Genomic DNA, 18120 nt, shown 5'->3' on the forward strand with positions numbered 1-18120 from the left:
ACATTTGTATTATTCCGTCGACCTGTCAACGCCCGAGAAAATGTGCAAATCCCTTGGCAACCTCATAATGAAGAGCAATTTCCAAAATAAACATTCTAAATGCATTAATTTTTTCAAAAAATTAACAATATAATATTAATAACAAAAAAATGTAAGTGAAAAAATACGTAATGAAAAAAAATCAAGACAAAGTAAAATCCAAATTTTTTTTTGTAAAGTACAGTTTGAATTATTCTTGAATCTAACCACTATACTATACTATGTATGAACACGCAAAGCGTTTTTGCGTGCTATGTATATGTATGAAAACTTACTTCCATGCGTTGCCCGGGATTCGAACCCAGGACCTTTCAGATGCAAGGACAGTTCCCTGCACAAAAATATATTAATGTGCGAACAAAAAATTTATGTCTGTATATGCAGAGTTTGCATGTGCTATAGTGATAAATTCCTGTCAACAATAATATCGTGATCAATTCTGTAAATAGCATTCAAAAAATGGTCTTAACTTGCTTAGTCGTTCAGATCAGAACTCTAGTAGAATTTTAAGTGCTTTATCTAGACATAAAATGGTCAGAATTTTGATTAATGATAAACCTCAAATTTGCGATAAATGCTGCCTGCATTCATCAGGAAATGAATAATACATGTGTTATCATCGGGAATGGAGTATTATGGCTAATCAGAAATTGTTCGAAATTTTAATAGCAAGATTTCATTGCTAGAGACTCAGAAGCAAGTGAATAAAAACGTTGTAAAATTGCACTGTCGTATTTAAGTACTTTGAGTGTCGCATTTAAGGGCTGATTAAGGGCCGACAAAAATGCCCTAAATACGACATTTCTTAACTTAAGTTAAAGATAATAATCTAATTCCAGTTAGAAAAATTCTTTTGGAACTGAAATCGTAATACAACAGCCATTTTCGATGAGGAGATCCAATATAAGTTTAAGTTAAAACTAAGTGGGACAAACTTATATGAAATCGTGTTACGTGTAGGTCCACTGAACTCTTATAGTTTTCAGTTTTGTGCAAGGTCTTGTAGTGCTGCTTGGAGCTGTGGAATCAGAAGTTAAAATAATCGAATCCAATTCAGACTCTGAAATTTTTAGAGAACCTTGATTTCGACTCTGTCTCATACTGAATGAAAATTTCCACCAAATTCCAGGAAAGTATATGATCTATGCAATCGTTTTTGCAATCAAATTCAAGTAGTTGTAATAAATTAATTTGTTCTTTTATTGCAATTCAAATACAGAAAAATGTTTATCTTTTTTTTTGTTCTTCAAGCTTTTCTGCTTCATTATATGTAATACAAATGAAAACAAATATCGAGTTTTACTGTCAATACCGAATTTACAAAGTTGCAAAAGTATTTGGAAAAAATAAGAGAAATATTTTTTTTAAAAAAGTGTTTATTTATCTTAAAAAAATATGTATAAACCAGCAAAATTTTAATTTTTTTGAAAAGAAAAACTTTTGTTGTTTTGCACAAGAAAGTATATAAGATATAAAATATTGAATAAAACTTATAAGAATCGAAAAGACATAGCAATTTGACTCAGTAATTTTTACAGATATTATGCCCATAATATATAACTTTTATCCTAAAATATGTTGCAAGAATTTCCAATTAAATTTTGAAAGAGAGCATATGAAAAGTCAGTGGTTTTTGAATAATAATAATAATAATATCAAACCAAAATTCACCTACTTTCTTAAAACAATTTTCTAAGTTTCTTGCAGCAAATTTCAAGAAAAATGAACATAGTAAAGGAAGTCTCAATATTTACGCAAGATAGGAAGTAATTAGAAGGTTAAATAATTCATTATTGACAACCAATAATTTGACAGCTGAAAGTGTAGAGTGATGAAAGGCCCGAATTTTAATAACATTTGCATTTTTCTGCATTTTTTTGCATTTTTGGACACTTTTGTCCTTTGGAGCATTTCTTTTAGATTTATAGGGCATTTTTCTTTAAATTTTTTGGCGTATTTTGCATTTTAAAGTATTTTTAAATTTTTTTGTTAATTTTTTCCAATTTTTATTATTTTTTTATCATTTTTTATTATTACACTGGCTTCCAAACTGTGAAGAAAATCTCTAGGATATTAACAGGTGAAGCAACATCTTTTCAAATTGAAGAAGAATTGTCAGTAAGCGAGAACATCTTTTTCAAGTAAGTACCAATAACATCAGTAGACGTTGAAAGAAGCTTCTCCAGGTATACGCTCGCTCGTTTACTTTTCAAAATATCAAAAAAAATTTAATAATCCAATATAATTTTTATATTTAGTAATATTATGAGATGGAAGTTGTTATATTCATTAAAGTTTTAATACAAAATGAAAAAGTTTTGGAGTCAATATATTTTCCTTTTTTTTGTTATTTTAGGATATAAAACATATTTTTAAAACTTTAATGAACGTAGAACAAGTATTGCATTGCTTTATATTTTTTAAAGTGACTCATAGTAATTTTAAAGAGTAAAACATTGTTTTAGTTCAATATTTTTACTTTATTTAAATCATGTCATAAGGCATTTTTAGCGCAATTTTCGCATTTTTAAGGGCATTTTTCGCTCTTTTTAAGGGCATTTTTAGCACTTTTAAAGGCATTTTTTGCACTTTTTAAGGGCATTTTTTGCACTTTTAAAGGGCATTAATTGAGATGTTTTAGGTCATCAAAATCCGGGCTCTAGTGATAAGATAAAAATGTAGCACTACATAAAAAAAACCCGTTTTATTGTTAAAAATTACTTCAAAAAAGTCAATTACTGCATAAAGCATTTCCTGGCCGTTTGCACTATGTGAACAGAATCGGTCCCTTAGATCATGTGACTTAAAACCATTGTATTTTCGTTCTGGGGTTATTTGATGTCAAAGGTCAACAATCCCACTTAACCCCGAATATTGAAGAGGAAATTTAACATACAGTAACATTTATGAAAAGTCGTCAAAGGAAGCACGATGTTTGCGGAAATGATCGTGTTAGCCAACAAGGATATTTTGTTTTTTATAATTTTTTTTTTGAAATTTTTGAAATGTTTATTTTATTCTCTGACTCTTAACCCACTGACAGTTTTACATGTAAAAAGTCGTATTCCAACCAGCAGTTTTCACCTCATAGAGAAACCGGTTTTTCCTTGTTATTAGATAAATAATGCACAGTGTCCCAATTTCGCTCATTTGCTGAACCGTGAATCAATTAAGATCTTTTTTTTTCTTTTTTAAATTTTTTTATCACTTTTTGGCAAAATGGGTGTTGTTTTGGGTTTGATAGCGTGCACACCTTATTTGGACGTCATCACACTTTTCAGCTGTGTTTAAGAGTAATAAGAAACAGCGCGCATGCTTTATCATTGCATGCGTTGCTATGGCGACCGATGCTGTTAGATAATTTTTTTCTAATTCTTTTTTTTTCCCCTTTTAATTTTGTTATACATTAAGTTGGTGAGTTTATTTTTGAGATATGGGAAAAGAGAGATCGCATAAAAACTTCTTGAGTTGTGAATAAAGGAGAATTTCATTATTTGAACGATATTTTTGTTTTTATTGTTTTAATTAAGAATCAGAAATTCTAACCTGCAGTTCAAACTGGATCATTTTCAATACTAATTCAGGCGAATATCACAAATAAGGAGTATCCAAACTGATTGACCCAGTCCCATAAGTTAGGGTTGAAGCAAGAAAAGAATGATGCCAAGGCCTAAATTTACTGAGGCTGCAAAAGCCAAAGCCAAAGAACGTAGATTGCAATGCAAACAAACGGTTACACATAAACAGAAAAACAAAAGAATTCCGTTCGCGTATGCAAGCATGAAGCTCGCCCCTCACGAAAGTACTAAAGTGGTTGAGTGAATTGGACCCTACCGAAGAGCGAATGGTGGGTCTCCGAACTCCTTTCATGCAAATACGAGAACTGGGTGTTGATCACCAGTTAGGGATAAAAAGATCCATTGTCAACGTACCGAATGACTTGCACAAGACCGTAGACTGTCTTCCACGCAATATAAATCATTCATTCACTATTCATGTAAAATTGGAAAAAAGAGCCTAGCTTTCAAATCACATTTGATGTATGAACTTGTGAATCCGAAACGGGTGGGCGATGCAGCTTACAATCTGCTTCAAGCACCATCGTACCAATCCGAAAATTTTAATATTGATATCGATTGGCTGTTCAATGGCTATTCAGTCATCAAAAGAGTTTACACAGAATGTGTCTGAGCTGCATTTAAATATGTTTACGAAATTGTGTACCGAGCAGTTCAGGATTAACAGTTAAAGATGTCCAAGATGAAAACACAATAAAATTGCTTCTCAAAAAAAAAGAAGAAAAAAACAAGAAAAAATAGACAACATGCATTTTGCTAATATGTAGCCTGGCTTCTTTTTATTTATTTTCATTTCAATTTTAACTGAGAATTCTATATTAAGTGTGGTGATTGGATTGTGGAACACCTTTTTATTAGAGTTTAAATATATCTTTTATATCAAAATCCAAAAATAAAATAATCTTTTCACTTCGTTTAAGTCATTTTATAACAATAGAAGGTGCTCTTTTACTGGGTGATGTTACAAACAAGTTTTTGTTTCTAGATCTTTCAAAATGGATAGAGAATATGAAATATTATTCTCCATATATTTATAAAACCATTATATTCATAAGTACATTCTTATTTCTTACTTTTGTTAAATAGATATTTACACTTGAAAACAATGAGTTGATAAAAGAAAATTATGAATCCTCCTATAATTTTTAAATTTAGTAATAAAATTTAAGATCAATCACCTATAACTGTTGCACTAGTTTTTTTGTTCAATTAATTTTGTCTTAGGATACAAAATGTTATTTGTAGAAAACCCCTTATCATTTTAAGTTTCTTTTAAAAAATAAAAAAACTACATAGAAAATTGATTGAATTTTTTAAAATTTTTAGTCCATGCACGTTATATCGGACTTTTTTGGACTTTAGTCTATATACCGGACTTTTTTCATTAGTTGCCAAATACGATTTACTACAAAATTAAGAATTTTTTAAAATTTTTTCTGAACTACTTTAATTACTTATATGCTGCTCAGTTTTCAACCAATTTTTTTTCAAGGCACAAACCAAAAATTTAATTGAATTTTAAATCGCCATAAAAATTTTGCTTTATTATTTGTTATTTTTTTAATTTATAGCAAAAAACACGTAATATAAAAAGAAATTCCTTTTTATAAAAATGTTCAAATTTCCAGAAATATTTAAGTCGGGCTTACAAAATTTTGTGCAATTATCTCCTATAGTAGCATAAATAATTGTTACAAGTTACAAAGCCAATGCTACATTTTTTTCAAAATTCAAAATATTCAAAAATATTATTTCTGGTTTGTAATTGATTGTCGGTCCCTCAAACCACAAAAAAATTAAACTTAAATGTTAAATATAAGAAATCGCTTGATTGAAATACAGGTAAAGTTCTAAAATGATTATTTAATTATTTCTGGTGAAATATAATAAAATTGTATCAGTATAGAAGTATATACATTATCCCCCCACTGTATATACATATTTATATCGATTGCTCATGTCATTACGCAATTTATTTTATATTAAATTTTTCAGCACGAAAGCTATTTAGTAGCTTGCTAATCAATAGCATAATATGAAGAAGCTAATGCGATTTCAATATTAATAATTCCAAGTGTATCAATTCTGTTAATCGAATTATATTGAAATATTAATGGAACTTTGTTTAGCTAAAAAAGCGTAAAAGGATTTTATGTTGCAAATGAAATAGCGATAAAGCGTGACCTCAAATTACGAATTTTTTTTTCTTCATTTAATTTTCGAATTAAGATTGGCAGTTTTCGGAAAATAAATTTGTTGTATCTTATTGAACATGCAGGAAAATAAATATAGTTAAGTGTTATTATCCTAGCTGATTGATTTTTCTTTTACGTTTTCGTCATAAAAAAAAGAATGAAAATTCGTTTAAGTTAATAATCTTTTTTTAAATAAAAAAACTTCCAGCTTTTAACTTCTAGAATGTTGTCGATAAGTAACAACTTTATTGCACAGGTTGTTTATTTTACTTGAGCATTTTATAAATTCAATTCTCTATACTTTCCCATGTTTTTGAAATTGTAGTTCTGCTCCAGAAATAACTGTGAATTAATTTTAATTCAAATATACATAACAAATTACGTCACTTTTGTTAGGTAAGTATAATTATAAAAGTTTTTACCTATGATAAATATTTCTTTTAGTTATCTTTTTTATATTTAAGTACATCGCGCAAAATAAGAAAAAGGCATAACAGAATTTTTAAAATGTCGTGCTTTTAAAATTCATTTTCAGTGGAGCAGTAAGATCAATTTCTCTCAATATTTGCGGTATATCATTGAAAAGTGAATTCTTTAAGAAGATGCGAAAATTAATATACCTTACAATTCTAAATTTTTTAGTCTTTTATTAAATAAAGTAGTAAAAAATAATAATTATTTACTAAAAGTTATATTTTGCTTGGAATTATCTTCGTAAAACAAATTTTATAATAGTAAGAAAAAATGGTTCATTTCTCTTAAAAATTTCTCGAGTATTCTCGAAATAAGCAAAAGAGAAAGTAACAGTAAAGGGTTAAAATTTTGGGCAGCCCTCCTGACCAAACTATATGGGTCATTTTTACCTGATTGCAATAGCCCCTTATATTTATGAGGTCAAAAATCCGTCTAAAGAAAGGTATGTTTAATCAGTGAAAGTACGTTTTTAAGTCTAATTTCATAACTTAAAATATTGTCTTACAAGATAAATTTATATTGTCTAACAAGTTAATTGAGATCATCCTTTTGAACCATTCAGATTGAGTCCTGGAACATGAAAAACCGTTCTTCTTGCTTCCGATTGCTTCAGTAAGATTTAGAGATAATAAAATGCCTGGAGCTAGAACAATTTATGTCAGTGTGCTAACGAGTTCCCCTAAATTCTTGTTCTTACATTTAACCAATAATGTGCCGACCGGCCTCTGTAGGGGGCAGGGAACTGTCCTTGTATCAGAAAGGTCCTGGGTTCGAATCCCGGGCAACGCATGGATGTTTCTTTCTCTCTGTGTGTTCTATGTCCTTTCTCCTTCGTGTGTGACTGTGACCCGCCCTCTAAACGGGTTGTGGTTGCGTGAATGGCGTGGCAGAAGTCGAATTCCTGGCCAAAGATGGCGCCACTGAAAAACAGGAACAATCGCACCCCCACTGCCTGGACAGGCATACGACAAAAAAAAACAATAATGTTTTCAGTTCTGTTTATCCTGTAATTAGCACTGTTCGTAAATTTATAAATTATTAAGAAAAATAGGAGACAACATCTCCTCTTCAAAAGTCAAAACGCGTTTAGGGTGTTCCATTTATTTATTTTCGCACTGTACGTTTCAATAAAACAACGGATATGTGCTGGAATTAATATGTTCGGTGGCGTGTCGATATTTTGGTAAACGAGAGGGTTTGTAGATGCGATAAAATCAAGCTGAAGGCTTTTAGAACCGTTGCTAAAAAGTCGACCACGGAGTTACGACCATTTGGAGTTACGACTACTATTATGCAACTCCGTAGCCTTGCAATTTGGAACAAAATCCAGAAGACAAGGGAACTCTTGGAACGAGTAGTGGTAGAAATTTGCCTCCTTGGAGGACTTTTTGGTGGAACTCTACCGCATTTGCGTTACTTGGAGAGGAAGACCACGAGAAACTCCCACGGTAAGCCTAATGGCAAGGGGACTCTAACCCATAATCCGTCTACCACTAAGAATATTTCACGCCAACGCTATGTTCGGTGCAAGAAGGATGCGGATTCGTATCGCAAGCCATCGCTTGAATTCGAACGTGATTCCCCTCATTGGAAGGTGAACTCTCTATCCCTTGAGCTATCGCTCATCAAGCTGAAGTTTTGTACTTTTATGTCCTAATACTTAGGGCTTTTTACCGATTTTTTTTATTATTTTTCATAGAATTAACATTTGTGCAACATTAGTTTTTTGCATTATTTTGCAATGTAGTTCAGTACAGATAAATTGACATTTTTTATTCACCTCGTAAAAAGAACGGGTATTCAGCTAGTCATAAATATATGAAACTTGTTTACATATAAAATTTTCAGCAGTTCAACGTTTAATTTTCTAATAATTGATATTGGTTACATTATTATTAGTTCTTAAAAATAACTTTCTCTATTTTAGAGACAAATGGATACGAATTCTTCAGGCATTTGGTACATTCGAAATCGAAGAGTTTCAGGTTACAAAATAGCCAGCTTTCGAAATAAGGTAAAATGAAATTATTGTTTTTTTTTTTGCAAGCAAAATTGCTTCAAAGAAAAAATTTGATTCCAAATATCATTACTCGAAAAAAGAAAAAAAATGATTTTTTTTTTTTTTAAATTATATCATATTTCTTAACAAAGAAATATTTAGTTCTTTTTTTCTATGGCGATAGGATAAACTTCACCGAGTCTACTGGTTTATTTTAAGTTATTGTTTAAGAATAATTACGAAACGATGTACGATAGATAAATAAAGAGATCGAGGTCTCCGTTGGTCTGATGAAGAATATTTTTCGAAGGCTCCATCGTAATATGAAATTATGCTTCTTCTCGAATAATATGCTATTTTCATAACTGCTGTGAGTTGCAACTGTTACTCATGACAGTTGGGTCAAGTTTAGCCTATCCAAAGCCAGTGCTGCTTACGGTTGCTTTGAAAATGGCGCAAAACGTCAATATGGAGAAAAGCCACTGTTTAGTGAAAATGAAAAGCGTTCGTGGTCTAGTTTCTTAATTGTTAAAAACTTACTCCAATGTTGCATTTATCTGTGATCATAAAAGTTTTCGGAAATTGAGAATACGGCAGCCATTTTGATAATTTTCATCTAGGTGGAAAAAAGTTGCCGAATAGACAATTTTAATGACAGTTCAATAACTTCTAAAAAGCTTAAGTTATTTGTCTGCTCTAAAGCCTAGATATTTCATAATAGCAAGACTATATATATCGTTTAAAATCATCACATTGCTTCAAGTGTGAGGCATTGCTTAGACTATGGCTTTTTTTTTATTTTCCTTGGTGACAGAGCTTCAAAAAAGCAGGGTTAATCTACCCGCAAATCTGGTATCTAGCTAATTATTGTACTGATAAATCAGTGATTTTGTAAAAGGTAAACATCCATTTTGAAAGCGGAAACAGACCAGTCAGGATTGTCCTGAAGAACTACACTATCCTTTTTTTTCAAGTTTCAATGTATAACGTTCCTTTTCTCATTCAGTTTCTGTCCCGCAGTGGACTGATCGATAAGACGCGGTTCCCAGCAGATCACCGAAGTCAAGCATCACTGGCTGCGGTCAGTGTGCGGGTGGGTGACCACTTGGATCAGTCTGCGTAGGGACCGAGGGTGTGCGGTATGGGTGTTCTCGTTAAACTGTGCTACCGTAAAGTGCTCGACTTCGCGCGCAGGTCGTCGGGCTACCGAAGCGGGGATGCCATCCCCTCCGCAGAGGATCAAAATTGTGATGGCATGTCTTCGGATCATCCTCTGGGATGTTTCCCAGACCGTCGCCAATAGCCCATTGTGCAGCTCTACAACAACAACAAAATTCAGTTTCTACCCCTATTTGTTTGAGGTTTTTCGATTCTTGAGAGTTGTGGCATCGTCAGATAGCAATACTGAAATTTTATAACCGTTGTTGAACATCCGATCCAATCCAACCAATTTGGACTTACGACTACTAATGTTTAACTACGTAGCCTTGTAATTTTGAACCCAATCCAGAAGACAAGTGAACTACTATATCAAGTATTGGGAGAAATTTGCCTTCGTGGAGGACTTTTTGATGAAATTAATCCGCATTTGCGTTACATGGAGAGCCTGCCACGATTAGCCAGAAGGAAAGGGGACTCTAACCCACGATCCGTCTACCACTGAGGACATTTTATATCAGCACTGTGGTTGGGGAAAGCCGGATGCTGAATTCATATCGACCAACCGTTGATTAGATTCGAATCCGGTTTCACCTCATTGGAAGGCCAACGCTCTATCCCCAAAGCCATTACGGCTTGCAGTACTGAAATTGGCCTAATTAAAGTAATTAAACAGAAATGCATCGGAATTGGTTTTCACATTTGCTTTTTACACTGCTCCAAAATCATGAGTGTCCCATGATTTGAATTTTTGAAGGTCTGAAATTTAAATATTCTATGTCAATATCTCTCTAAACTTGACGCATATTTTTTCTTCTTCTTATGTTAGCAAAAATATTTGTTTTTCTTTTTAACATTTATTTACTTACATTTTATTTAGCTGAATTCAAATTAATGGTGAACTATGAAAATTTTACTTAAATACGTTTAAAATACTGATTGAGACTTTTATAGATTTCTGCTTATTGCAGGAGAGCAAATACAACATTCTTTCCTCAAAAATCACGCTTCAATGATTATCCAAAGTTAACACTTTATGCATAAATTAAAACTATTTATTTTTCGGAGGACACTCGGGGGTAGCAGAATTTGTCTGTACATTTTGTTCTATAATATTTTTACACCATCTGCCGAGATTGGAAATTTGCCAAGTTTTGTTTAGGAGTTTTGTTGGTTGTTTTCACGATGGTAGTAGAATTTACATAGAAGAAAGATTAAATAAATGGCGAATGGAAAGTATCACTATGTGATGTATCTCTTGTGTTGTTAAAAACTATAATACAAAGACTAATATTTTATTTTGTCCATGTGACCGAGATAGTAAACTGATGGTAAATTAAATATTTTTTACACATAAAGAAATTAAAATTATTTATTAGCGAAATAAAAAATATATTCATTTTTTGCAAATTTTTTTCTGAAAAAAATTGGGAAAGTGTCCAGTTATGTTTTGTTTGATTTTAACCTGTTAATAATACGCGAAACTGAACCAACGTTAAACAAGTTATTCTTTATTTGAAATATGAAAACAAAAAAAATCTCTATTAAATGAAAATATGTATTTATTTTCAGTATTCATTTTTTTAAAAATTTAGCTTCATATACCTCTTTAGCAAGCAAAAACTAATGTTTTATCAAAAATTTGCTTACGGTAGCGTTTATAACTTCATACCTTACATAATGCAGTACAAAGTATTAATTTATTCTTACATAAACTGTATGCTTAACAACCTGCTTTAAATAGATTGGATAGCTTTAATAAAAACGAATGAATGCAAAAAAGGAATTTTAAAATTCCTACTTTTAAACATCCTTTCCCGATCACTCCATATGTCGTCTAAAACAAAATTTTGTTTGGTTCATTTTCGTAAAATTTCGGAATTGTATGCATGCCGTACTATCATAATTCTTAACAACGAATCATTGTGAGAAAAATAATTTTTTTTCTATTTTATATCTAGGCAAAAGGATCTCCAAATTTTGACAAATCTGTCAAAAACTCTTCGGGGAACATAAGAGACGAATCTTTTCAAATGTATGCAAAGTCTGTATTTAAAAAGTCATTAGTAACAGGATTGCCTCAGATTGCCAACAGCAGAACGTGGAGAAGAAGAATTCGAAAAATATTAATTCTTTTGTTTTGTTTAATGGGATTTTTATATCAAACAGGAAATTTTTTACAGTATTTTTGGACGTATCCTACAGTTTCTTACATTGAAGACAGCAGTCCATATGAAGTTGTACAGCCAGCATTAACTTTCTGCAGTAATAATCAGTAAGAGATTTAAGTCCCGGTTAAAATTTAAAATATTAAAATTAGCTTTAATCGTGATAAAAAATGGATCATTTTTAAATTTAATTTAACCTGCACGCTGTAAAAAATAAATAAATCCGTATCAAATTACGGTATAAAGTACCGGGAATTTGAGTGCATCATCCGTAAAATCCATTTTAATCGTAAAATATCATACCATAATTTTACTATTATTTATTTAATTACAGTGTTTCAATGATTTTACTGTAATTATAACTGAGAAATTACTGTGTATGAGATATTTTATTCCGTAATATGTTCCGGAAAGAATGAAGTTTACGGTAAAATGTACCAGTACCTTGTTTACCGGTACTTTCTATCGCAACTTGATCCGGAATATTTTACTGCGTGAACTTATCAGACAAAATATAATGTGCATGAGAGTTGCAAAATAAATTTCACAAATAAAAAAAACAAACAAATCATATTGTATATATATATATACTAGCTGACCCGGCAAACGTTGTTTTGCCATATGAATTATTTCTAGAGTATGAATATACATTTTATTTATAGTAAGTGTGTGCGTATGTGGTATATGAGTGGAAGAGGCATGAACGGTGACAAAATGTGAAAATAACAGCACACCAAATAATAGTTTTTTTAATTTATTGTAACTTTTTTTTATAAATTATATATACAACGAATTCTGAAAGTATTAGTCAACAATATTAATCTCTTAGTGCAATGGAGTGTACAATATTTTTTGTCTTTCCATCTTAAGCTAACACAAATAAATTGGATGGTTTGCCCACTCGAGAGCATGCCACGTATGAATGCTTATTATCCACGTATGAATGCTTAGATTTGAGCACTCCGTGTGAAAAACATGGTGTGCTCAAATCTAAGACAAAAACAGACATTGTTTGGCCTTGTTATTGCTACTGTCTGAAATCACCTGAAAGGAGTAACAGAGTGCCGCCAAATAATTTGTCATTGTTTTTTATATCTTTCAATGTTCTGTTCAACGCTTAAAGCGAATGTTTGTGTGCCATAGTGCATTCATCCCAGGTGATAATTTTACAGTGTTTCAACACTGTGGCCATAGACGATTGCTTTTTTTATGTTGCACACTGCATCTGGGTTGTTTTGAATATTTAGTAACAACTTAAATACTGAATGAGCTGTTCTGCCTCCATCCAATAAAGTTGCCGCAATGCCAGATGATGCAACGGCCAACGTGAGGCCATTATTTGATCGCATTTCAGCGAGAATTAACGAAATAATAAATGTTTTGCCAGTTCCACCTAGTGCATCCAAAAAAAATCCACCTTGTTCTGACAAAACTGCGAGCATAATGCGGTCATAAATGTTCCTTTGTTCCTCATTCATTAGTGGAGCATTGCGAGTAACAATCGCTGCCATTTCTATCGTATTGTATTGAAGTTCACGATTCATGTCAGCGGTTAATAAATCAGATGCACTTCGATTTGGCGAAGGCATACCGAAATGACTAAGTTGCAAGTTCGCAATAATAATGCAAAGATCCTCAATAGCAATCAGTGCTTCATTGCACATAGCATCGCTGAATGCTATCGTTAGATCGTTGCAACGTGTGCGATGTTGATACCGTATGGCATCAGTCATCGAATCTTTGTGATTATCCCATAACGTTCCTATACGGGCCGGGATACATGTAGTTAATACTATAGCAAATAGTAGACGAATTTGCTTTGCAGTACAGTTCAGTGCTGCTTTAGCAAGCATACATTTCCACGGGTTGTCGTCTTCCATCAAGCCGAGTGCAAGGCATGCATCTTTTTACTTTGGATGCTGATGTCCATCGACTTTACGTATATCTTGAAAGGACAATGAGCCGGTGACATTAACCAACAACAGTCGAAAATAAAAGCACTCAGTCTGCCTTGGATTGACTGTAAATACTCTCCCCTACGGTGTTTGATGTGAATAAACCGGGACATGCATCAACCGGTGTGCCTTGCTCGCAGGGTGTCCATTTTTTTGTTTGAGCCCATGCGAAATAGTGTGGTACTTCTGAGTAGAGTAATGTCCGTGCAAAGGCACCAAAAGCATTCGCACGATTACACAATTCAAAAAAATTCGGTTAGCGTAGTTTTTGGTGGATTTCTAGCTCGGTCAATCGCAGTCTCGTTCGTGAAATATACGCTCTGACCGTTTTCAAGATGGACGGCTAAATGACTAACGGTTGGATCATGAATTGGGAATCCAAAGTTACGCCAAACAGCTTCATTGGAGCTGATGTACCTGCCAATTTGGTACAGCGTTATTTCGTCGTTGTTATTCACTTGAAGAGCAGTATTTTCGACTCGAAATACTGCCATATCACTGCCTTCATTCACATACTTGCAAATATGTTTGATGCTCTTCTTTTAAGGGCGAGCATAAGTATTAAAGTTTAATATGACTTGTTGCAACGTGCGTGAATATTACTTTTGATTTATCATGTCTCTATGTCTCTTTTGGATCCGAATACGATTAAATAAAGATATATTTAAAATGTACGTTAAATTTGTCCAAAAAATGAAAAAAAAATTAGTTATAAACCTATTCTCAGACCTACTGAATATACGTATAAAATTTCGATAAAATCGGTCGAGCCGTTTAGGAGGAGTTTAACCACTAAAACTGTGACAAGAGATTTTTATATATATAGATTTAGAGTCTGAAATACTAGAAAAAAATACAATTGCCATTTTAAAAACATACACCTGTCATTTCCCCGAGCAATGCTTCTTAATATTAATTTTAAAATCACAGCTGGGAAATTAAGAGCTTATCGAATGAACATATCTTTCAATTTATCTGCAACCTTACTATAAGGCGCTGAATATAACCATATTATCGTACTTTTTCCTACGGTTCAATTTGTATGTAAACATGGTTCAATTTAAGGTGGTAAATTGGTCTATTATTGCTGCAGGTGCTGATATTTAAATTCTCCGGGCTGTTTGTAACATTAGACGACTTTATTAATTTGCTCTCTGCAATTAGTTTTCGACGATTTATTTCCGTTTAATTTGTTCAAGTCAAAAAATTAAAAGTCAACCTCAAATAGTTAAGATAATATATTGAAAAATGTTTCAGTGTTCTCAAGTAAAAAAATGTTTTCAAGAATTGTAAGAAAAGAAAATGCTGCTTTTTTCAAAAATTTGAAATCGATACTGTTAAATGAATGCTGAGATATTGCAATATCTGATATCTAAAGATGAATATGAGTAAAGACAATAATGCCAAATATATAAATCATTATAAGAGCTTTACTTAAAAAAAAATCACACCTAAGTTGATTCTTCAGACTTATTTTACATTGATTTTTTCCCCCTCGCGGATTTAAAATTTTAGTTCCGCGCAAATGCAGCGGTTAACTTACGAACGACTCAAGCTCATTATTTTTTTAGATGGTATCCCCTCTATCTTGTGAGACTACTCCAAATGAAACAAAATAAAAACTTTTAAGAATAACACCGCAAAACCTTATGGCCACCAACGTTGGTCTTATCTTGGAATCAACAACTGTATATCTCTACTTAAAAACTTATTAAACTTTTTAAATATGTTTTGTTTCTTTCTCCGCTATTTTTTAAAGTATGAAGATGTTATGTTTGATAATTCATTGCTGTCAATTTTTAATTTCAGAATTCGAAGACAAGTTTACTGTGAGCAAAATGACAGTTCCTGTGAGATTTTTGATGATCATGAGAAATTCTGCAACTCCTTTCCCTCATATTGCTTAAAAAATGAAACATATTACGGAGTAAGTATAGATGGGATCATCATTTTCTCTGTAACTTAAAATCCACTTTTCTTTCTATAATTATATTTTTGATCATTTCGGCCGTTAAACAATATCGAAATATGATTAAAATTGGATCTAAAGTTAATTTCATTAATTTTATTTTCTCAAAACAATATAAGCTAATGGTTCACAGTAATATATATATATATATATATAAATATTATTATAAAATGAAATAAATAATCCCAATAAACTGAAATGGTATGATACTGATTGGAAACTTAAGAAATAAACAGAATGAAAATAACAGTTGACATGTTTAAAGTGCATCAAAAATAGACATCCATTTTCAAAACCAGCCGGTCATGAATGTAAAGAAACAAAAATGGTTTGAAATTCAAACTCAAAGTTGCCTAAGAAAAATGGAAAAATAAAAGTGATAAGCAAGTCATGAAAAACTACAGAAGTCGTGAGTGGAAAAAAAAATGAAAAACAGTAATAGCTGATGTAACTGGGGTTGAAATAATTTTAGCATTGTCGAAATTGAATTTACTCCCAAGATTCCAACAATGTAAAGCAATTAAATATTTCTTGATAACGAACATATCTATCGTGTTAATAAAATCTAAAATTTCATTTTTTTTCCTCTCTCAGATTTTGGAAACTTTAAGTTTCATTTCGAATCATTTCTTATCTTGACATCTCGTCTGCAAAACTTGAAGAAGATGCTCTTATATATTATTCCATATCCCAGATTCAATTGGAAAATCCCAGCAATGAGAAACTTTCAAACTTTGCATTTTATCATATAATTGATATTCGTAATAAAAGAAACAAATTAGTTTTTAACATTATATTTTCTACAGCTCTGGATACATATCGGATGATAATGTTTAAAAAATGACATAATGTTCAAGATTAAATCATAAATATTTCAATTGCATCAAAATGTATTTATTTCTTTATATTAAAATATGTTAAATTATATTTAATATGTTTAAAATTTTTGTTTCATCAGTGCAAAAAATTTGTGAAAAAATTTGTAAATTGCCTTAATGAAAAATTTTATGCAGATTCCAACAGTACTGGATGCTTACAGTAATGTATTCTCTACGTCTTGGGAAGAAGCCATCGAATTTTCCCCCACAGAAGAAATGATTTCTACCTGCAGAAAGATCACAGATTCTAATTTCACATTTTGTTCGTATGTGTAATTTTTTGTTTAGAGCAGCGATTCTCAACCTGTGGGGCGCCCCCCCCCCCTAAGGGGGCGCGACCACACTAGTGGGGTGGCGCGAGAATATCTAAGAGAAAATATAACTTGAAAAAATTGATTTACTGGCTGAAAGGAAAGCGCACATGCATATAGAAATTTTTTTTGGACATATTTAATAACTTATTAAAGTAAAAAAACAAATTTAAGGTGGGTAGTCGAATTTTAAGGTGGGTAGTCGAAGGTGGCTTTGCTTTGAGGATTTTTCCAAATTTTCTGGTCAAGTCAGAGAAGCTGAAATTTTTTTGTAACGTCTTACACCTATCTCTAATACATATCACGTATACTTTTAGTTGTAAAATAAAATTTCATTTATTTTATAGTACAATTTTAAAATTGTACCTTCTGCACCTAACTTCTACTCCTCTGTGCTTTCTTCACCACTTCTGCGGTTTCCCACTGGTTCCAAAGGTGGGCAATATATTGAAATCACTTTTTCACTTACTCAAATTATCTTTAGAAAAGATACTCGGACTGGCAAACGTCTTTTAAAAAGACACTTTAAGTGTCTTGCTGGTAGGGACAACTTTCCCGACTTTAAAAAAGATATTTGTTTTTAGAGTGCATTATTTTTTTATGTATCATTTACATTGATAGTTCATGTGCGACGTCACTATCGATTCTTTTGAAGAAATCAAGAGGACCATTAGAATAAAGAATTAATCTAGAATTAATTAGTTAATTCTTTCAAAAGGGTTAACTAACCATAACTAGTTAGTAAGAGTTGACTTACCATACTAAAGTTAACTAACCAAACCCATAACTAGTATAAAAATACTCAAATTTACAAGAAAATACCAGAATCTACCACAAAAACACCAATAATTACCACAAAAATACCAAATAATACCCGAAAAAATACTTTAAAAATGCAAACAAAACAAAACACTTGAAACAAAATATCGCAAAATATACTAAAATGCAGAGAACGTCAAAATATTATTCCAATTCAGCCACGTGCACCTCAGACACAAGATTTACAATGCAGTAGAGCTATCTTGTGATTCGAAATTAAATTAATTCTATTTTTGAGGGGTGGACTACGTTAGGAGCACTGGCCACCTTTGGCTCACCCATCTTACTTAATCAAAACATATTAAATTAAAAACGAATTTAATAATTATTAGTGACTTCCAGTCTCTCAAGTTTTTCGAAGGAATGCTTAATATCAGAAAGAGCCTCTCTCAGTTCTGTTTCTATATTTAGCCGAGATCTATATTTTGTCTTCAAAGAAGCCACAACAGAAAATACAGTTTCACAAAGGTAGGATGTAGAAAATGGTAATAGAATGCGAAATGCCCTTGTTTTTCATGTAGAAAAATCATCCTCTACTTCTGCCCAAAATTCAAACAGTGATTTATTACTAAATTGT

At 31.8% G+C, this 18120-nt stretch overlaps 1 protein-coding gene across 1 annotated transcript; it reads left to right on the forward strand.

Moving 5' to 3' along the window:
* The first annotated feature begins 8217 nt into the window (after window positions 1-8217).
* On the forward strand, window positions 8218-16689 carry LOC139426442 (uncharacterized). The gene is made up of 4 exons (XM_071185330.2): window positions 8218-8300; window positions 11405-11718; window positions 15376-15493; window positions 16549-16689. Exons 1-4 carry the CDS (start codon window positions 8220-8222, stop codon window positions 16687-16689), a joined length of 654 nt encoding a protein of 217 aa, XP_071041431.2. The 5' UTR covers window positions 8218-8219.
* The last annotated feature ends 1431 nt before the right edge of the window (window positions 16690-18120 follow it).

This window comes from Parasteatoda tepidariorum, chromosome 5 (genome assembly GCF_982258835.1).
Source record: "Parasteatoda tepidariorum strain Cologne lab strain chromosome 5, Ptep-v5.0, whole genome shotgun sequence".
In the NCBI taxonomy this organism is placed as follows: domain Eukaryota; kingdom Metazoa; phylum Arthropoda; class Arachnida; order Araneae; family Theridiidae; genus Parasteatoda; species Parasteatoda tepidariorum.